General features: G+C 49.3%; 9 protein-coding genes across 9 annotated transcripts in view; 5 read left to right on the forward strand and 4 right to left on the reverse strand.

The window, feature by feature from the left end:
* Positions 1–115: 115 nt before the first annotated feature.
* Positions 116–2,414, forward strand: M430DRAFT_55963 (hypothetical protein; the record flags this gene model as incomplete). Its single annotated transcript, XM_024868573.1, has 2 exons — positions 116–188; positions 244–2,414. The coding sequence occupies 2 exons, from the start codon at positions 116–118 to the stop codon at positions 2,181–2,183; spliced, it is 2,013 nt and encodes a 670-aa protein (XP_024723755.1). The 3' UTR covers positions 2,184–2,414.
* A 997-nt stretch (positions 2,415–3,411) lies between these two features.
* M430DRAFT_95455 (hypothetical protein) lies at positions 3,412–4,421 on the forward strand (the record flags this gene model as incomplete). The annotated part of the gene is made up of 4 exons (XM_024869892.1): positions 3,412–3,507; positions 3,648–3,794; positions 3,857–4,105; positions 4,155–4,421. 4 exons carry the CDS (start codon positions 3,412–3,414, stop codon positions 4,419–4,421), a joined length of 759 nt encoding a protein of 252 aa, XP_024723756.1.
* Positions 4,422–5,721: 1,300 nt separating this feature from the next.
* Positions 5,722–7,358, forward strand: M430DRAFT_133351 (hypothetical protein). The gene is made up of 2 exons (XM_024862294.1): positions 5,722–6,032; positions 6,092–7,358. Exons 1-2 carry the CDS (start codon positions 5,734–5,736, stop codon positions 7,311–7,313), a joined length of 1,521 nt encoding a protein of 506 aa, XP_024723757.1. The 5' UTR covers positions 5,722–5,733; the 3' UTR covers positions 7,314–7,358.
* Positions 7,359–8,524: 1,166 nt separating this feature from the next.
* M430DRAFT_39283 (hypothetical protein) lies at positions 8,525–11,798 on the reverse strand. Its single transcript, XM_024867305.1, has 2 exons — positions 11,776–11,798; positions 8,525–11,726 (listed from the first exon to the last, which is right to left on the reverse strand). Exon 2 carries the CDS (start codon positions 11,466–11,468, stop codon positions 8,676–8,678), a length of 2,793 nt encoding a protein of 930 aa, XP_024723758.1. The 5' UTR covers positions 11,469–11,726; positions 11,776–11,798; the 3' UTR covers positions 8,525–8,675.
* A 1,628-nt stretch (positions 11,799–13,426) lies between these two features.
* Positions 13,427–14,818, reverse strand: M430DRAFT_63767 (hypothetical protein; the record flags this gene model as incomplete). Its single annotated transcript, XM_024869076.1, has 2 exons — positions 14,545–14,818; positions 13,427–14,482 (listed from the first exon to the last, which is right to left on the reverse strand). Exons 1-2 carry the CDS (start codon positions 14,737–14,739, stop codon positions 13,427–13,429), a joined length of 1,251 nt encoding a protein of 416 aa, XP_024723759.1. The 5' UTR covers positions 14,740–14,818.
* Positions 14,819–14,963: 145 nt separating this feature from the next.
* Positions 14,964–15,551, forward strand: M430DRAFT_32968 (hypothetical protein). The gene is made up of 3 exons (XM_024866267.1): positions 14,964–15,052; positions 15,103–15,161; positions 15,212–15,551. Exons 1-3 carry the CDS (start codon positions 15,028–15,030, stop codon positions 15,353–15,355), a joined length of 228 nt encoding a protein of 75 aa, XP_024723760.1. The 5' UTR covers positions 14,964–15,027; the 3' UTR covers positions 15,356–15,551.
* Positions 15,552–15,594: 43 nt separating this feature from the next.
* Positions 15,595–18,508, reverse strand: M430DRAFT_63769 (hypothetical protein). Its single transcript, XM_024869077.1, has 2 exons — positions 18,169–18,508; positions 15,595–18,122 (listed from the first exon to the last, which is right to left on the reverse strand). Exons 1-2 carry the CDS (start codon positions 18,380–18,382, stop codon positions 15,736–15,738), a joined length of 2,601 nt encoding a protein of 866 aa, XP_024723761.1. The 5' UTR covers positions 18,383–18,508; the 3' UTR covers positions 15,595–15,735.
* A 178-nt stretch (positions 18,509–18,686) lies between these two features.
* On the forward strand, positions 18,687–19,790 carry M430DRAFT_96197 (hypothetical protein; the record flags this gene model as incomplete). Its single annotated transcript, XM_024869933.1, has 3 exons — positions 18,687–18,782; positions 18,831–19,248; positions 19,294–19,790. The coding sequence occupies 3 exons, from the start codon at positions 18,687–18,689 to the stop codon at positions 19,788–19,790; spliced, it is 1,011 nt and encodes a 336-aa protein (XP_024723762.1).
* The window catches only part of M430DRAFT_199058 (hypothetical protein), a 1,961-nt gene continuing 782 nt past the window's right edge, over positions 19,294–20,472 (reverse strand). The window contains exon 3 of the mRNA XM_024864182.1: positions 19,294–20,418. Coding sequence (XP_024723763.1) covers positions 19,791–20,418 — 628 coding nt within the window. The 3' untranslated portion in view covers positions 19,294–19,790. The remainder of the gene's footprint in view (positions 20,419–20,472) is intronic.

Here is a 20,472-nt window from a genome sequence, read left to right on the forward strand (position 1 = left end):
AGATTTTCGCTCCACCAAGAAAAAAAGGATAGAAAGGAGCTGAGCCGAGCTGATGCCCACCTCTTTGCAAACACTATCATCCCATTCATTTCTTATATCATCGCAAGGTATCAAGATGAAGAGGAAAGCCGAATCACAAACCAATAGCCACAATGGCAAGGGTATTCTCAAGAAACGTGCAAAGACGGGTATGCAACAATTTTCGCCGGCGAATACGTATATTCTAACATTTGTGGGAAATAGTTCTCTCGGAAGAGGAGGTGTTGAACAGTTTCCGTAAGGGACTGTTTGCCAAGGATGTTTTGCAGAAATATACAGCAGAGTATGCGGAATCAGAACCATACAAGCATGGCGTGATTAACTCCTTGATCAACGACACCCTTCTACGCTCTGTCCGCAATGAAATCCGCGAGAACGTGCACTTCACTCCCAAAGAAACCGACATTTATAAAATCCATCAATCGGGTGATCTGGCCAATCTCGATGGCTTAGAGGATGCTGCGCTCGAAAAGCTGCCCAGTCTCCTGAGACTGAGGGATGCGCTGTACTCGGAGACGTTCCGGAAATATGTCTCCGAGATTACGGGGTCTGGGGAGTTAAGTGGCAGGAAGACGGATATGGCTATCAATGTTTACACGCCTGGTTGCCATTTGCTGTGCCATGACGACGTGATTGGGAGTCGGCGCGTCAGCTACATCCTCTATCTCACAGACCCAGACATACCGTGGAAAGCCGAATGGGGTGGTGCTCTTCGATTATACCCTACGAAAACGTTCGAGGATGAAACAGGAGAAAAGACCAAGACCCCCAGTCCAGACTTTTCGAAAGTGATTCCGCCGGCTTGGAACCAGTTGAGTTTCTTTGCTGTCCAGCCCGGCGAGAGTTTCCATGATGTGGAAGAGGTTTATCATGCCAGCACTAAGGAGGAGTTGGAGAAAGAGGGAGGACGAATTAGGATGGCGATCAGTGGGTGGTATCATATTCCACAGATCGGGGAGGAGGGGTATGTTGAGGGTGCAGAGGAGAAGTGGGGCAAAAACAGCAGCTTGATGCAACTCCAGGGCAATCCGGATCGGTATGATTTCCCTCAACAGCAGCCTGTTACTGTTGAAGCTCCTACGGAGCCGAATGAAGAAAAGGGTCTTGAGGAGGCCGATCTAGAATTCTTGCTCAAATACATGGCGCCGACATATTTGACTCCTGATACCCTGGAACAAGTTTCGGAACGTTTCCTCGGTCTATCAAGTGTTACGCTCGATGGCCTCTTATCCAAAAAATTTGCCGACAAAGTCCGCTCGTACATCGAAGCACAGGAAACAGCCCCCTTACCAGATGACAGCGCCGAGATTGAAAAAAGCACCTCGTGGAAAGTCGCCAAACCACCACACAAGCACCGGTTTCTTTACCAACAGCCATCCACAGAGAAGACCACAAGCGACACTACAGAAATGAATCCAATTCAGGAACTGCTCGAAGTCTTCCTACCAAGCCGTCAATTCCGCCGCTGGCTCGAAATAGCCACCGAATGCGAGATCGAGAATTACGATATCCTGGCCCGACGCTTCCGCAAAGGTCAAGATTATGCGCTCGCAACTAGTCACGATGGGCAATCGAGATTGGAAATCAGCCTTGGACTTACGCCTACGGGTGGCTGGGGAGTTGACTCCGACTCAGAGGATGAAGATGATGAGGAGAAAGAGGAGAAGGAAGGGGAGGACGGGGAGAATGGGGAGAAGAAACCCAATGGGAAGCCCTCTGAGAAATCGACCGAGTCCAATGACAAGAAAGAAACGACTGAGAACTCGGAAGAAGAACCAGATGACGTCGGCGGGCACGAAGTCTACATGGCTGGCGACGACGACGACTCCTCATCGAACGGCGACGCTGCAATCTACAAAACGTCCTCAGACCCTGATGACGACAATGTCCTGTTCTCGATGCCGGCGAGCTGGAATAAGATGAGTATAGTGTTGCGGGACAGCGGGATCTTGAAATTCGTGAAGTACGTAAGTAAGAAAGCGGAGGGTGACAGATGGGACATTGCAGGCGCGTTCGGTGTTCGTGATCTTGAAGATGGAGACGAGGAGGAGGGAAATGGCGAGGAGAATATGGTTTCGCTTGAGAGCAGTGAAGAGGAAGTCTTTAATGGCTTTCCGGATTCAGAGCAAAGTGATTCGGATTGAGATGCTGGCTATCTACCTAGACCATGAGATCTTGAGCAGATAAAGGAGGCGGGCACTCTTGTTCGGACGAGTTGCATAGCATAGAGCTTTGTGTTGCCGCTCACATTTGACATATGAGTCGGCTTTCGACCTGGTTCCCTTCAAACATACACGCCCGGGTTGGCAATTGTACGATCTTAACGAATATATCAAGTCTATCATTAAATGACCTCCAGGGTGAGAGAAAACCAGATACGAATATTAGAATTTTTCAACACTGAGCTGCTAGTTGTCCAACCCATACTGCTAGGCAGTAGTCACCGTCTTCCTGGCTGTATTCATGTTCCACTAGTACCTAGGTAGGTGGTGTCTTGCGTACCATCCCGTACTAGGGGATCACGGGGAGTGATTTTCCGCATCACAGACGGAATGATACTCCATCTTGTACAATGGCAAAGATGGTTGAGATATGGGTGGCCAGCACAATCCATATAAATTAGAGGGAGAAGCAAAAATGACATTCCTCTACTGGGCTTTTTGAAGTACATTAAGGATCGGGCGATTGGGAACTTGAGTGTCTGACGAGTCCGGCTGTCAAAAGTAAAAATTTTAAAAAACAAAAAAGAAATGAATTATGGTCACTACGAGGGTCGAACTCGCGACCTTGGCGTTATTAGCACCACGCTCTAACCAACTGAGCTAAGCGACCGTTGATTATGCTGTTTGTTGATGAGGACTCACTATTTTACTACTCTAGACTTCTACAGATATTGGACCAATGAAAAGGGATCATCGCGCCAAAAGTAACAGGCGACGTCCCTGATTCGGTGCTATATATAAGGCAAGTAAGGTAGGTAGCTTAACACTGTACAGTGACAGCACTCTGGAATCTACAGACTTACATCAGTGCTAGGCTGCGCAATGGACCCCATGGAATGGGTTCTATGTGTAGGATCCAACCCATACCAATACCCCGCGGAGCAATAATAGATATTCCGCGGGGAGTAATATATACTCCGACGAGTTACGTAGGGGTGAGTAAGCAACTAAGCTAAGATAAGATAAGTCTTTTGGGGCCTTATTACCTTACCAACGACAGCGTCAACTGAAAAAACATCCCGCCAAGTTGTTGAAAGCTACCCCGCATACTCGATATTTCTCCGCAACTACGAGTTGGACTGTTGCACATTCTTTCTAGATCTTTGGAAATCCATAGACACTTGAGAATTCTCCGAGTCTCGCCCCCGCCATGTCTCCATCTGCCATCATCGCACCCTCCATTCTCTCCGCGGACTTCGCAGCGCTGGGAAAAGCATGTTCAGACACAATTGGGCAAGGTGCTGATGTAAGGATTCCCGTTTCCTCTTCTGGGATTGTTGCATTGTTTCTGGGATATATTGGGATCTTACGATGAGACAAGTCCCGAATTCACCCCGCTCTTGTGCCGTCCCACTTGAGTATTTACTGACTCCCCGAATCATACAGTGGCTACATGTGGACATAATGGATGGGCATTTCGTGCCCAATATCACATTCGGGGCACCGGTCGTGACCAAGATTCGAAGCCATGTGCAGAAGCCGACGACCAAACACGGAAAGGGGACTTTTGACTGCCATATGATGATTGCAGAGGTACCGTCCCGCATTTCATCAAATAGAAGAGGAACCTTGGACTGATGGCTGCTGTAATTTAGCCAAAGAAATGGGTCAAGGAGTTCCAAAAGGCTGGATGCGATTTATATTGTTTCCACTATGAAGCCGCTATCTCTAGCACGGCAGCCGAAAGCCCCGAGGCTACGAGCGAATCGAAGACGAATCCAAAGGAAATGATTAGATATATTCATGACTGCGGCATGTTGGCTGGGATTGCGATCAAGCCTGAGACGAAGGTTGATGTTTTGTGGGACATTCTGGAGAGTCCAGATGAGAAAGACCGTCCAGATGTAAGTCTGCTAGTACTCTGGGTGTGAGGGCTTATACTGATGGTCTTAGATGGTTCTGGTTATGACGGTTCATCCAGGATTTGGTGGACAGAAGTTTATGGCATCCGAACTGCCCAAGGTCGCAGAACTTAGAAAACGATACCCGGATCTGAACATCGAGGTCGATGGTGGATTGGGACCTGGAACCATTGACCAGGCTGCTGACGCTGGAGCAAACGTGATTGTGGCTGGGAGTGCTGTGTTTGGGGCAAAGGACCCCGCAGATGTGATTTCCAAGTTGAGAGAAGCAGTCGAGAAGAGAAGAGGGAAACTGTGATAAGTGACCGAACTTGGGACTCGCGGGGCTTAGGCACGTGATGTGTTGGTGCTCCTATGAAGCCCCCCCTTGTTCAGGAACTAAGCGAGTCCCAAAACGACTCTTTTACAGTCGATATGCACAGAGGGACAGGAGAAGGCTATCAGAAGAGCTACTTGTGGCAAGATACCGACATGAGAACATGACCAGAAATACAAAGACATCAGTGTTTCAACAGGTATTCTTTTCAAACATATCTTAGCCTCTTGCCAACAAGTCAAGAAGGCTGTTCCTACCATCTGACGTTTTAGGCAAATGCCATCATGCCCTTCTGTTTTGCCCTAGAATTGCCATTCATCTAGAGTGCATTTAGAGTGAGTGCCGTGAGAGGTGCCGCGAGGGTTGAGGACAGGGAAGGTCATTGCCAATAGAACCGCTTCCAGGACTATTCGCGGGAGGTTTCCGCTGGCATGATTGGACCTAGGGTAGAATATTACGCAAGGAATGTATGTAGGTAAGGTTGGCAGGGTAGCTTATAGGTAGGTATCTAAGAATAGTCTTCTTTCGCAGTAGGACATATAGAGAGGCAGGCTCTTGGTAAGGATGTTGTAGCATAATGTGTAAACATCGAATCTACAGCGGCATATTCTGAATATACCTTATGCCGAGGCTGGTATTATATTTGGAGGTGATGGAGCAAAGTCATCTATCCACCTGTATTAAGCACCATTCCCACACCAACCCATTGTCAAGAATATACCTTCCCTAACCGTATACCCGACCGCACTGAACCCTAGGAATCAGGAACTTCAATCGCCCAGGCTGGATTGGCCGAGTGAAAAGAGATGACACGGGGGGGTCCCCAGCAACAACCACGGTTGTTGAAGAAGGGAAGTCTCCCATCAAATCAATTTCTGCAATCCCCACCGTGTCGCCGTCGAGCTCGGTCCGCTAGAGCGAACACCGAGGCATCCCCGGGCAGAGGGGATTTCTGATAGGGTGTTGATTGGTACTTGGAGCCAGGTGCCGTGATCCGGGGTTTTGGTGGGGGACGTTGGGTGATGTGGGCCATCATTGTTCCATCATTCCGCCTCCGCATTGTCGCTCTGCGGGGAAATGCACCGCGTGTCTTGACAGCCGACCTGTGGTGCCGGCATAAGATACATGATACTTGATACATGAATACAACAGAGGCGAGCCAGCGTGTCTACCTACTTATATGGCCAAGTTTCTGTCTCAGGGAGAAGGCCCAACTCGCGACGACCAGCTCTGGATTGAGTGAGAGAACCTCCTCGATTTTTCGCCTTTTCAACAGCTTCTCTCGCGCTTCACCATGGCTGTCCTCGATTTCTTGATCTCGCCCTATACGATCCCTGTCGCGCTCGCGCTCTACTTCCTCATCCCTTACCTCACTTCCAATACAGGGATACGGGACATCCCCGGGCCCTTCGCAGCCAAGTTCACGAATCTCTGGCTGTTGCTGCAGAGCCGGCAGGGCAAAAGATATAAGAGTGTGCACGAGGCGCACAAGAAGTATGGGAAGCTTGTGAGGATCCAGCCCAACCATGTCAGCGTCGCGGATCTGTCTGCCATCCCCATCATATACGGCCACGGAAATGGATTTTTGAAATCGTGGGTTGCCTCTATATATACTCACTCCGGTTTTGAAGCTGGGGAGCTGACGTAGGCAGTGATTATTACGATGCCTTTGTCAGTATTGAGCGTGGTCTCTTCAATACAAGGGATCGTGCTGAGCACACGCGGAAACGCAAGACTATCTCCCATACCTTCTCCACTAAGAGCATCGGCCAGTTCGAGACCTACATGAACCAGAACCTCCAGACCTTCGTGCGGCAATGGGACGCCATCAGCAATAACGGGCATGGCCGGTTTGTCAAGCTCGACTGCCTACACTGGTTCAATTATCTTGCATTTGACATCATCGGGGATCTCGCGTTCGGTGCTCCCTTCGGTATGTTGGAGAAGGGTAAGGATATCACGGAAATCCAAATGACCCCCGATTCGCCAATCACCTACGCACCCGCAGTCGAAGTCCTGAATCGTAGAGGGGAAGTCTCAGGCACATTGGGCTGTCTCCCAAACCTGATACCCTACGCCAAGTGGCTCCCTGATCCATTCTTCTCCAAGGGTGTGGCCGCCGTGGAGAACCTAGCTGGTATGGCAGTGGCCCGCGTATCTCAGCGTCTGGATGGCAAGCAGGACACCGAACGCGTTGACTTGCTGGCCCGACTCATGGAAGGGAAAGACGAGACAGGAGCTAAGCTGGGCCGCTCCGAGCTCACGGCCGAAGCGCTCACCCAGCTCATCGCCGGCTCCGACACGACCTCCAACACCTCCTGCGCCATCATGTACTGGGTGACCAAGACCCCCGGTGTGCTCGTCCGGCTCCAAAAGGAGCTCGACGCCGCCATCCCGCAAGGCACCGCCATCCCGACCTACGACATGGTCAAGGATCTCCCCTACCTAAGAAATGTGATCAACGAGACGCTTCGCATCCACAGCACCTCCTCCCTCGGCCTCCCCCGCATCGTCCCCCCATCCTCCAACATTCACATCCTAGGCCATCACTTCCCGCCCAACACCGTGCTCTCCGTCCCGGCCTACACCATTCACCACTCTCATGAGATCTGGGGCGACGATGCTGACGATTTCGTCCCCGACCGCTGGGACCACCTCACCGAGGAGCAAAAGAACGCCTTCATCCCTTTCAGCTACGGGCCACGCAGCTGCGTCGGTCGCAACGTCGCTGAGATGGAACTGGCCCTGATCGTCGCGACTACTTTCCATAGGTACGAGTTCGAACTGCATCAGGAGGTCCTGGAGACGCGCGAGGGCTTCTTGAGAAAACCGCTTGAGTGCTGGATTGGTCTGAGGAAGAGGGAGAATGTGTAGGGAGGGATGTTCAGGGGCGCGGTTTCTTTGTGGGATAGGGGCTTTTCTTCCCTTGGGTGGTGCGTAGAATGTGTGTGTATATATATTGGCTTACTTACCTCTCTATCTCAGAATTGGAATTAAAGAAAAGGGTTTAAAACAAATCGAACCCTACCTTCTTACCAGGAATCTTTTTGAGTAAATGTATAATCGCCCTCACTGTCAATAAAGGGGCTGTTATAATCATGTTGAGGATTGGGGCTGAAAAGGGCATTGACAGACAGGTTGAAAGCAGTATTTAAAATCAAAACACCCACTCAACTCCCGAGGTGCAAGAGAGATCAATCATACAATGATAATAAGGCAACGTATAGAGCTTTCAATGCCTCTACGTTACTAACAAACACTGAAAATCCGATCCTATACCCAGCAATTCAGACGTAAGCATGTATTACACACAAAACTCCAAACAAATCAAAGCGTCAATTATTCTTACGAAAATTAAAAAATAAACGCTCCCAAAGCCAGCTTTACCTACAAAGGTTACCTACCTTACTTGGTGCGGGGATACCCTAACAAGACCCGAGTTCTACAGCAACGTGTGAGTGTTTGGGATCTGTACAATAGGAGCTTGTAACATAGATGAGGAATAATTCCTTTCAGTAAGAATGGGAATGTAGAAGATATCGGGATCTGGAAGGGCCTCATATCGAAGCTCTCTTGGGCAAGGGGGGGTTCTGCACAGCGTAGAACTGTTTTGGGAATAATGATGGTCGGATTCCAGCCAGAAATGGGGGTGGGGGTGTTATTGCTTGAATGCTTGGAGAGAAATCTGTGGCTCTTGGTATTGATATGGAAGGAACTTATCTTAAGTATCAATATCATTGCCATCTCTAATAAACACATATACTGTAGAATGTAATGAGACTACTGATAGATGAGACTGATACTGTTGAAGACTTGAAGTGAGCTCACCTAGACATGCTGAGTAATCAAATCAATCAAGTCACGAGATTTACTCGCTGATCACATGATCAAGACCTTCTTGAGGAGTTCGGACGAAAGCTCCAGTTCAGAAGTACGATGTGCAACAAAATTATGTCTCGCGTATCAAGGTCTTTCTGGAGGAGTTTGGACGAAAGCCAACGTTACGACGTGCAACAAAATTATATATCACATGACACCAAACGTCGCCCCTGACATAAGGTAAGGCAAAGGTAGGTAGGTAGGTAGTGGCATGCAATTCCTGCTCATATTGAACTATCACCCGGGTATATCATACATTCAGGATCCCATACACGCATCAATTGTCCAAAATTCAAAAAAGGAACCACGCCATGCCCAGTTCGCAATCACCCATATCCCAACCCTCCAAAACCTTACTTACATCTTAACCGGTTTCCTAGTCCAGCCGCTAATAGTCCTCCACCCAGCACCACAGGCTCTCCCCTCCTCGATGATATCCTGGATCCCATCAAGCTTCGCCTCATCCCCTACAGTCTGAACTTTGCACCTCAACAACCACTTCTCCCATGCCCAGCCTCCCACGATGCCGCACACACTTGCTGCGCTCTCGGTACTTCCACTAACAATAGCCTCTAATTCCAATTTGATTTCAACGCCCATACTATCTCTGTTCTGCACTTTGTTCTCAACCTTCGCTCCCATCGGCAAGAATACCCATGCGCGCTTGATTCCCACGAACCCAGCCTTTCGGAGTCTGCCTAGCCAAGCTTTCGTGGGGAACGGATCATAACCGAGGGTCTTGAGATTGAATCCAAACTCCACGCTCTTTGCAAGACCCAAGGGGCCAGCGTTGACGATATCGGAATCCATGATGGAGAATTCAAGATAGCCGCCTGGTTTGAGAATACGCATACACTCCCTGAGGCAAGTCTCCCACTCGTCCTGCCCGTGCTCGCCATTTTCGCGCAAGATAGTATAGATTTCGCGTGCCGAAATGAGGTCAAATTGATTATCCGCGAAGGGGAGTCGGGTCAGGTGCTCTACAGCAACTTGGCGATGGTTCCTCGGGCCTCGAATGTTGGAGTTGGAGAGTTGGCGCAAGGCTTTCGTCGTTACGGTGTAAACTTTGGTGTTTGGGTACTCCGAAGCGCAATGCCATGCCCAGTCGCAAGTTGGTTGGCCACCGAGGTCTAAAATCCTGGCACGGTCTCGCGGTGTCCCATCCAATTTGGGGCCCATGGATGAGAGTCGAGCAAGACGTTTTGCAACAGGGGCCGCGATCAACCGGCCGCCGTTAAGAAGCTTGACAGCCATGACATTCCAGGTCGCGGGCGTCATTTGAGTGAGAGCTTCGGCTTCTTTGTCGCGTTTCAACTTCTCTGGATTCTCAGGAGATATCTCATCGCCGCGGGCAACATTAGCTGACATGCGGCGCTTGGCGCTCATTGGGACAACGCTGAGCTGGTACTTGCCAAGAAGTCGTGCACGATGGACGGCAGGGAACGAGACACGCTGGGATTGAAGAGCTTCGAATCTTGGAATGCGATGAACAAAAGTGTCGCGATAACGAGAGCGTGCGATCAACTGTTGGAAGGCACGATAATGTGCTGACTCTTGCCGACCAAGCTTGGGCTTGGGGCAAGCAACGTTTCCTTCGTTCTTCTCCGCGATTTCGGAGAACCGGACCACCTTGCGACGAGGTGCCTCCTCTGCTTGTTCTTTCTGGCTCTTCACACTGGCAACGCGCTTGAGAAGAGCCGCTTCATCATCGCGTGCTTCAGTTGGATTGATGAGTTCAGCAAGGAAGTTGTTCTGAGCCACTAGCCACATGCCAGTGCGGTCAAGGTTAGCGACTGCCACATTTTCGAGTTTACGAGCGTATCCAGGCTCATAATCCACAAGTATTTCATCAGCAACTATGTCCTCAGGTTCAGTTGGACGAACAGTCTCGTCCGAATTGTCATGTCGAATTTCCGGCCGAAGAAGGGAGTCCGAAAGAAGCTGGGCGGTTAGGGGTCTAGCTGTGGGAATCCCATCAGACATCGTCTCAGACATTTCGGGGACCTCGATGATCTGCTCGACTGGGTGTGAATTGTCACTCCAGGGAGTTTTGTAAAAGCTCTCCGCAGTAGTCGATGAAGGTGGAGCTGGCTCCGGGGTAATTGGTATAAGATGCCATGTATGTCTTGCACCAGGTGATAAAGCAGAGAAAAAGCCTCCAGGTGATGGTATATCGAGTCTAGTAAGGGCACTCAATGATCGCTGTTGCTCTGGGGAGAGAATAACCGAATTGTTTCTGTGAATGTTTGTGACAAGTGGAGGTGGACTTTGCTGCATCTCCCGAACGGGTGAGTTATTATCGGTCAATTCAATGACTCTTTCTGGCTGGTGTTCAAAGACCATATCTTCGCGATCATCTCCACCCGATAGCGCCTGTAAAGTTGCCATTGCGGCCGGTTGTAGTTGTACTCCACCCCAGCCATCATCATCTTCGCTGTCATTCCCAATATCTGGCGTTGGTGGAGCCGATATAGCAGCCAGCTCCTCCGAATCCAAACTGCCATCTAGAGATGGAGGTGCAGAGCATGACGGTGCTTCTTGTGATTGTAGATATGAGAAAATCGCGGGGGACATCGGCACTTTCGGAGGGGGCGTGGGGGGTACAGGAGAGCTTAGGAGCTTGAACGCAGCAACTCCAGGCCATGGATCTCCACCTGGGATCACAAGACTAAGTGACTCCCTGCTGATAGTAGATCCTGTGGAAGAACGCCTGGCTTGTCGAGTGCTTTTCTTGCTGTTCTGGCGGGTGATGGCACTCTGCTTCCCATTATCTTCATCAGAAGATACATCGTATATATCATCGAACTCGGTATTGTCGGTCATGTAGCTCTGTCTTGTCCAGGGCGCCGATGAGGGAGCGGGAGAATCGCTTTCGGAGTCCGAAGACGTTTCAGAAGGAGGGATGGGTGCCACCATGAAGTGTTTTCCTCGAGGTGTCGGGAAATGGTCGCTCAAGGGCGAGAGGAATGTCTCAAACTTAGGGGACCTATTCTTGGGAGATCTGTTTCTACCTCTTTCAATATCTGACCCGACGACAGATCCTTCACTTTCTTCCACGATTGTATTAAGCAACGGCCGTTTCCTGGGAACCTGCCCATTTGATGACGGCGGTCTGTATGTTGTAGACGGTAAGAAATCTAACGAGGCCATTTTGTCGATCCAGTGAACGCCGTATGATGAATGCTGCTTCCCTAATTCACGAGAACGTAGGAAATCGGGTGTAGACGGCCAGCGTCAAGCTTGTACCTTTGTAGGGAATATTATAAAACGATAGTATGCTTCGATCAACGAAGACTTTTGAAAGCAAGCGACAACAGCAGCAACAACGACGAGAATGAGATTGACAAGAGAAGGTAGCTCACGCTTCTTTTGGGCGGTTCGATGTTTATACTTACCCTCTTGGTTTTGCTACCACTTGTTAGCGCTAATGCCACACAATTGGACGTGTACTCCGTACTCCAGTCTTAACCTGGTTCCACAGTATTGGTTGATCTACAAAGATTACCCAGAACCATGTGGAGAGAATTGCCAAAAGAGTCAGGCGAGCGTCTCTCCGTTATGCCATTGCGCAGGGCTGCTGTCGATATCCAATGATGTTGTATGGTCAAGCAGTCTGCGAACCAACCATAACCCCGGAAGAATCTTTGCACACAAAATTAGATCTTCAATGATCCAATGGCGCGTGGGGACATTGGTGTTGCGCTCGTGGTTGGCGCTTGAGTGCATGGGTTGGGCGAATGAGAAGGTTCAGCGCCAAGTATCGCAAATCGGGCGCGTAAAGCATCTCCTCCAGTTTAAACATATCTTGGACTGCGACGTGCGACTGGACAGCAATTTATCTGATGAAATAAACTGTTGAAGATACTTCCTCGTGGCTAGGACGACAATGCTGCCCGAAATAGATTTGGGTATCGCCGAACCTACTTGTGATATGAATATTGACTCTTGAGGTTCGGCTTCGAAGCCATTTCGACGAGACCGTCTTAGGGGGGTTTATATATAGCACTGGAAGCTTATTAGAGTTTCCCTTGATGACACTGTGGCAGTGAATATCATGTAAGAGCAGTTCTGTTCTTTTGGAGGGGACATTTCATTAGACACAAAGTTGTCACAAGAGTGAAGGTGTATGTGGCTTTCGAATCTCATGCAGTTGTTGTGGTTTCTGCACTCGAGGTTTGTTTCGGTGCCCAGAATATCTTACCGCAGACCACATCACGTGTACACTCTACTCATGGAGGTCCAGACGCCCAAGAATGTGAAAGCGGAAGGCCCTTGGAGGATACGATACTAGAAAGACGGAGAGTATAGGCAGTTTTAACTCTCATATAGAGTGCTTTAAGCTAGGATGTGGTGATTGATCACGAATTTGAAGGCCGTATGTGGTTATTTATTACGTTCCTTGACATAGAGAAGGCGCTCTAAGGCAAGTCATTTGAGAGATATAGTATCCACTGTACTCGGCATGGCAATCAAATTCGAAGAAGTGTGAACAAGGCGTACTCAATGATTCCAGGGCTTTATATAAACCATATAGGGTCTCATACGCCTCAAAGACGGTAGGGTTGTCGTCTTGCTGCTCCTGCACGTTGAATCAAGTCATTAAAGCCTTCCTATACCTCAGGGGAGATACACGGATACAACGAAACAGAGAAACGTTGCTTGAAAGTTCCTTAACTTTCATATTGAAAAATACTCCTTTAAGTCTATATATTTGCTGTGAGACAGGAATCCCTGATCAGCCTACACAGGGATAAGCAGCTGCGAAAGACACGCCATGATCTCCGGCTCTGAAGATATATGTATGCTGAAAATAAAGTTAGCTGCATGCGAACCTTAAGCCAACCCCGCAATTCACGTCTCAGAGCCTCGACCGTTCGGCCAGATCAAAGAATTCAAGGACGCGAAAAGTGGGACAAAATCCTTGAAGAGGAAAAGGAAAGGAGGGGTATTTCTCATTGATCTATGTCTCTATGCGCGCTATGACACCGACTAGCCGCATAAAATGCTCATAAGGACTCCGCAGTCCACTTCCCGACTCCACATGTCATGAAACATGGCTCAATACCTCGCCGCTCTCGTTACTCATATCGGAGGGAAGAATCAGAGAATCAGATAGTCGCCTTATTCAACTCCTCCGCAAGCTCATCCACATCCTTATCCTTCTTCTGCGCCACCGGCTCCTCCTGAGCTTCTTCGGCCTCCTCAAGTAGCTTCTCTCTCAATTCTTCTGCCTCTTCTTCCTCTTCCTCTTCTTCTTCCTCCTCACTCTCCTCCTCTAGATCACTCAAGCTATCAAGACCCCACTCATCTTCCACAACTACTTCTCCAGCAAACTTCTCCTTGCGTGCCTCCAGCAGTTCCCTTAATAGCATGACTGACTGGTCCTCCTCAGAAAACTTGTTGCCGTTCAACTCAATTTTCTTCAGAGCTGGCAAAGCATCCTTCGCCGCCTTTGAAAAGGCTTCTAATCCCTTGGCTGTAATATCATTGTACTGCAACCTCAAAATCTCAAGCTTCGTGTTCTCTCCCTTCGCAAGCGCAGCGGCAACCGCCAGTCCACCCTTTGCACTGAGTAATGAATCGCCAACACCAAGTTCTTGGATCTCGGTCCACCCAGGGGTGACACTCGCCAAAGCCTTGGCACCCATCAAGGTAAACGTGTTGTCTTGTAAATCCAAAACCTGGATACCCTTCGCATGTCGTAGCCCCTCGGTGAGGAGATGCGTAATACCCTCCTGTCGAATACCATTCTGCACCATCTTGATCGTCTTGATTCCAGTATGCAAACTGAACGCCTTCGCCCAGGCTGTCATACTTCCATTCTCCAGACGATTCCGGCCGCAGATTACGGTTTCGAGGTTTGGTACTTCTTTGCCAGCTTTTCGGGCCTCTTCTTTCCTGGCATGAAGGGCGGAGAGCGCGTCTGCAATCAGAATCCCAGCGTGTGGTCCTAGACCGTTGTTGTTTAGAATTAGGTGTTGCAGAGGAACGTGCGAGGAGAGGAAAGCAACGAGAGGTGCTTGGGTGTTGAGTCCGAACGCATTGTCGTTGAGGTTGACCGTGTGCAGTTTTGGGAGGGTCAGCAGAGCGGTAAGGAGCGAGGAAAGTGCTTGCGGGATTTCGTTCAGCAAACGTCCTGTAAATATGTCGGCTAGGTTGGCAATCTTGAAGATATAAATTAGCTTTCGGCAGATCGAGAAAATCGGCGAGGCGCATAGAGCCTTACCTGTAGGGTCTTCTTGGTCTCTAACACCTCTCCTATCACCTTGCAAGCTTCTACGCCCAAAGTATTGCCTAAAAATCTAACCTCCTCGACATCCTCCATCTCCCTCAGGGCCTTGATATGTGGCTCTACATCAGCTGCAGTATCAAGTTTCAGGCCTTTGCCCTCTAAAGTGAAGATCTTCGAGTTCGTCGCCATATTTGCAAAGGATTGCTGTCAGAAATGGAAAGAGGGGTAGGGTCAGAACGAACGGCTTTGTGCAGATTTGCGATTGTTGATGGTGGGGCAAGCGGGCAAGCGCTTGTGTGGTGGAAGTCAATAAAGCTAAGAAAACACTAGCGCCGGAACGGAAAAACTCTCGGTCGATTCCGTGATATCTTCTGGATGTCGTGACCCGACCCGATTCCTTACAAATACAACATCTTCCACTGTACATCTTTCATTGTCTAATAACATATTCTACCGGTCGCATATCCTGGACATATAATGGCTTCTCAACCAATTTCAATGCGTAAGTATTCTAGGTAAGAATGTCTATGGCCTGTGGCTTACGATTTATAGCTTCCATCGCCGGAACAGCAGATCTCAAACCCTCAGGCCAAACTTCTAGCCAACCCAAGGTATGCAGAAATAGAAACCACCTAGGTGCAATTGCTGATTGGTATTGTAGCCTTGTTGCGTATGCAAGGAGGAGAAGGCCGCCCGAGATGAATGCATGCTATTCAGCAATGCCAAAGACCCCCAGAAAGACTGCGCGACGACGATCGAGAAGTACAAGACTTGTATGGCGGGATTCGGATTCCAACTCCCTTAACGGGCTTGAGGCTGTAGGAAAGCACTTTCGGGGATGATGATGTTGTGTACAATATGTACAATATTATGGGGGCGTAGCATTGCCAGGCGCATTGGGTAAAGGTTGTACATCCATGAACTTAGAGAAATCACAACTCCGGAACGGATTGCAGATTTGGGGATCGTGATAGTTCATTGCCAGCCATTGAAGGAAGCCACATTTCCTGATTTTATCTATGGCTGCAAAGGTCTTGTTCTAACAGGTCTGATTTCATATTCATATATCCGAAGAGTACTTTCTACATTGATATTTATTTGGATTATTTGCCACCCCTTGAATAATGAGTAGTAAGCCTGTCCGCCTATCCGCACGCCTTCATACAGCCAGTCCACAAAATGGTATCATAACCCTGCAAGTACACTTTGAATCCCAGCACTTCCGGCATCATCCCTCCTCGTGATGAAGGCTCTGAAATCGGCCTTCTGGAGTTTCTTGGCAACAACACCCGGTTGAAAGTTCCTTGACCTTTCACGAAGAGCCTCCGGCCCAATTATGAACAAATTCCCAATCTCGCTCAAGACTTCCACACTCCCTTCAACCTCCTTCGACAATGGTAACTCTTTCAGTGTCGACACATACCTGGACATGTCCTTGGTGACCATCAAGCCACCCGTGGCATTGACCTGGAATTTCTTGAAATGCTCAAACAATAGATCTCTGACGCTGAGAGCGAGCTCGCAGCTAAAGACTTCGAGATTTTGGCCGTCAATAGCCATAGCAGAGAGTGCCGCAATTCGACTCAGAAAGGTGCAGATAGAAAGACACGTTGGTGTTGCCAAGGCTTCGAAGTATCCTGATCCTGAACGTCCACCATCCAGATCACTATCCTTTGGCCGGAAATCCAGCTTCTTCTGGCCTGCTAGTAATTTTGTTATCCAGTTTTGGGCTACAGCGATAGTGCTTCGCATGACGGTGCTGGTCTTCGACTCGATTCTTTCAATAGCCGACTTCGTTTGTGTTTCCATTGCTCGTTTTACTGTTGTATTTGATTCCGCAAGGCGGAAAAGTACAGTTGTGATGAAGTGGGACATAATATTTGTTATAGTGATGGCTGTCCGTAAGGATGGGAGGTATGCGAGGTCTGGCTCTGTTCTTGCTGTTTCTTGCGCAGCTGCTTGATCGGCTGTGGCGTCGAGGGCTGTCTCGATATATACCTGGCCCATGCTAACCAGGAGGAGGTTGAGAAGAGCCTGGACATCCTTGGCGGTATCAGTGCTACCATCTAGCTCTAGGGCTCTTCGGACACCTTCAGCCAGCCATTTGAGCATACGCTTGGCATTTTCTATACTCAGGACACCATCCTCGTCCACAACTTCGATCTCGTTCTTGTTCTTATCCGAATCTCGCACACCAGCAACTCTCAACATCATGGCTTTTTGAGTTGGGGTTAGTTCGGAAGAATCCAGCCGGTCTATGTAGGTATCCTTGGCGGACGACAGGAGGTGCGTGCCTTGTTGAGCAAGAGAGGCCATAAATCCAGTAGGTGCCCTCTTCCGTCGTGAATGATATATCGTGAATTTGAAAAGCAGCGAAGAATACAGTTCCTCCAAACTTTTCCGCTCCCTGTCGATATATGAGTTACCAACAAGATACGGAACGAACAACTCGTCTAACTGGTGATCAAGACTTAAAGCTGTTTGAGCAGAACAAGCTTCTGGGTGTTCTGTCAAGCCATGTGCCTTCAGATCTTCAATTAAATTGTTGATATAGCTTCTCGAGGCGTGCAATGACCGTAAAAATGCCAGGGAGGAGATACTGTCTGCCTTCTCCAAAACCATCTCCAACCGTTGCTGTATAGATTGCTGGAATATTCTTTGAATGAATTTAGTCAAAACAACCTCGTAGTATGGGAAAGCCCGTTTTATAATGAAGGACTCATCTTGCATCACGACTTTGATCTCATCTATCAGTGACTGAAGACTTGGCTCAACTCCTGGCGGTTCCGAATCGGGATCTGCTAATCGCTCCCAGGTTTCATTGTCTGTGGTAACTTCGTCGGTGATCAACTGACTTCGATCAATGAAGAACTGATGTTGGTTGACGAATAAAGCCACGACACTCGCTCCGCCGTTGAAATCGTGCAACACCTTGGCACATTCTAACATGTCATCAAAGTTTTGTCTTCGATAACTGTCATCGAACTGCTTGAGCAAGTCCTTTTCTAAAGTCTCCGAGAACTTCTCTATAATCTCCCTCGTATTGTGACCCCGATTTCCTGTCACGCCGTTCAAAGTGCCGTTGGTTTTCTTCGCGCCATTTGTTTGGGCCCAGGATGACGGGTCGAGTCGCTGGCTCATTCTCATAAGCTGTCTTGCAATTATGGCGCATCGCACCATGTCTTTGCCACCGCCCCGCCGCCGTATCATCTCTTCCAAAGACGTGAGCTGGCCAGCCTCGCTGACTTCGGTCCAGCATTGTATCAAGAAACTGGCGTCCAGCGCTCGCCTCCTTTGCTTATCCAACTCCTCCAGCCTCTCTCCGATCTGTACCGCAATATTCCCCCCTCCATCGTGCCGGCCGCTTCGGTCGTTTCCATTCACGCCATTCTGGGTTGGGTTGTTCAGGGACACGTCGAGACTCTCAAACGAGTCTATTGATTGATCCAGCTTCCTCCCCAGCTCGCCCAGCGTTTGATCGTGTTGGATCTCGGCGCGCCGTACGGACGTGAGGAGCTCTGTCTCCTGTTCGCCGAGCTCTTCCGATAACGTTGCGAGTTGGGCTAGAACATCTTCGCAAAATTAGTAGATGTTATGAGACGAAGTTGGCGTGCATACTTTCAAACGTTCTGATCAGCGGCTTGGGATCAAATGCCTGATTCGCGGGCCCAGAACGTCTGTGTGAAGGAACCGCGCTTTCAGACAATTCCTCGATGAAGTCCCTCACAATGAAGTCCTTATTTGAGAAGTTCTCCAAAGTAAAGCCAGGGCCCCTTGGGAATAACGCCCTCGTAGTACCGCTGTGGATGGAGTTGCCATCGAGAGAAGCCATTGATAACTCTGAGGAGCCCTCAAGGACCCTGTGCTACATCGAAACCCGCGATATTTCGAATTCGCGTTGATCTGCTCGCGTGGGAGTAATCTGTCAGCTTGATGAGGTATGCGGGTCGCTCATGGCATACGTAACAGTCGTCGAAGCTTTCCACTTTAGATGCGGTGAAGCTCGGCAGGAACCGAACTTCGGTGGCCTCGTCTCGGTGGCACAGCCTTCCAAGATTTTAGGATCAAACATGCAACATCAACAAACCCGCGTTTACATATTTTGAAGCAGACCACCGCTTGGTGAGCCCAAGACCATGCCTCCGGCAACGCGGGAACTCGACATATACCGCCGCGATGCAAAAGCAAACCATAAGCTCCTCACCCCGGCAGAGAGGGAGAAACTTATAGCGGTAAGCAGACGGAACATTCTTTGCAGCCAAGAACTGACAAGATCGCAGCCATACCTCCCAACGCCGCCCACATCAAAACGCTCCAAAGAAGGAAACATCCGTTTGGAGGAACCCAGCTCACATTCACGATTGGGACTCCGGAGGTTCCTTCGAACCCAACTACACGCTCTTATCTACGCTCTGCTCCACACGATTTTCTCCGTGTATATACGGCTCCGGCAAGCATATCATGCGGTGAAGGATCGGATTCTAGCCATTCTATACTACCACCATCGAACACCCGAGCTCATTCAAAAGGATGTTAAAGGATTGTCACGGTTGCCGCAGCATTTAAGTGTTATCCTGAAGCTTGAGGATGGTGGGAGGGGAGGTGCAGGTCTGGAGGCGCTTGTGAACGAGGTTGCGGAGATTGCAGCTTGGTGTGCCTGTGTTGGGATACCTGTGCTTTCAGTATATGAACAGACTGGTCCGTAACATGTCCTTTTACTGGGGTCGTGCTAACGTCTACAAGGCATACTCAAAGGGTACGTCCCTGCAACACATAGAGCAGTAACAAGGAAGCTCTCATCATATTTCGGACCTGACCACCCGGCATTATCACTACGAGCACCTCACATACCGTCCATGGAGTCGGCTTCAAAGACATCATCAAGCGAGTCATCAGGGTCGCCTTTACAGCACCTCTCTGTCCTTCTTCTTTCAGCTGAAGATGGTCGAGACTCCTTAGTTGATCTCACAAAAACTCTCACGGAAATGTCTCAACGATCCAAGATCTCATCAAACGACATCAGCATCGACCTGGTTGACGCCGAAATTACCGAAAGCGTTATGGGCGAGCCCGACCTCCTCGTATTGTTCGGACCAACGGTGGAGCTATCCGGCTATCCCCCCTGGCAGTTACGACTGACTGAAATCTTTCACGTGCAAGATAATCAGGGGGTTGGGTACCAGGTATTTTTACGGGCATTATACAATTACGCCAACGCACAGATGAGGTTCGGAAGATAGTTATCCGCGGCCGTCAAACGTCAACAGCTTCATCTCCCGTGAACTATTATCCCACTTATAGACGGGGCCGGTGCCAACGTTATAATGATAATAGTTTTCTGTCCCAGCCTTCACCATCGCCTTCCTGAATGTGATGTTGATCCTTCCTCCATCCTCAGCATTCTTTCCTGTGCGTTTGGGAATTGAATGCAGCCAGTTTCCTTGCGTCTTCCCTCTCATTAGTATCATATCGCCACTTGCGAGTGGTAATTTTATGGGTTTCGTCTCTGGTGTTGGTTCCGCATTGCCGTTCGGGATGACCGGCTTGTGCTTCATTAAAAAATCCCTCTTCGCCCCGAGGGAAAAAGACGCGATGGCGGGTTCAGGTTCGAGAAATCTTTCATCGTCACTGTGGTAAGATATGCTATCTGAACCAGAAGCATAGTAATTGACGAGGCAGAAGTTGAACCTGCAACCAGTTGCAGCTTCAGTGGAAATGCGCAGGCCATCAAGGCACTTGGGAATGGGGCGGGGAGAGCATCTAGTATAGTCTTTGTCCCTCTTTACTTCTTTTCCTGTCTTTGCATCAACGATCTCGCCGTCTTCGTTGAAACGTGATGTTTCGTCTAGGCCAAAGACTGTCGTGTATCTATTGGCATTTCAGTGACTGAACGCACTTTTTCCGGGGAGGCACGCCCGGGGG

This window comes from Amorphotheca resinae, assembly GCF_003019875.1.
Source record: "Amorphotheca resinae ATCC 22711 unplaced genomic scaffold M430scaffold_2, whole genome shotgun sequence".
Classification (NCBI taxonomy): domain Eukaryota; kingdom Fungi; phylum Ascomycota; class Leotiomycetes; order Helotiales; family Amorphothecaceae; genus Amorphotheca; species Amorphotheca resinae.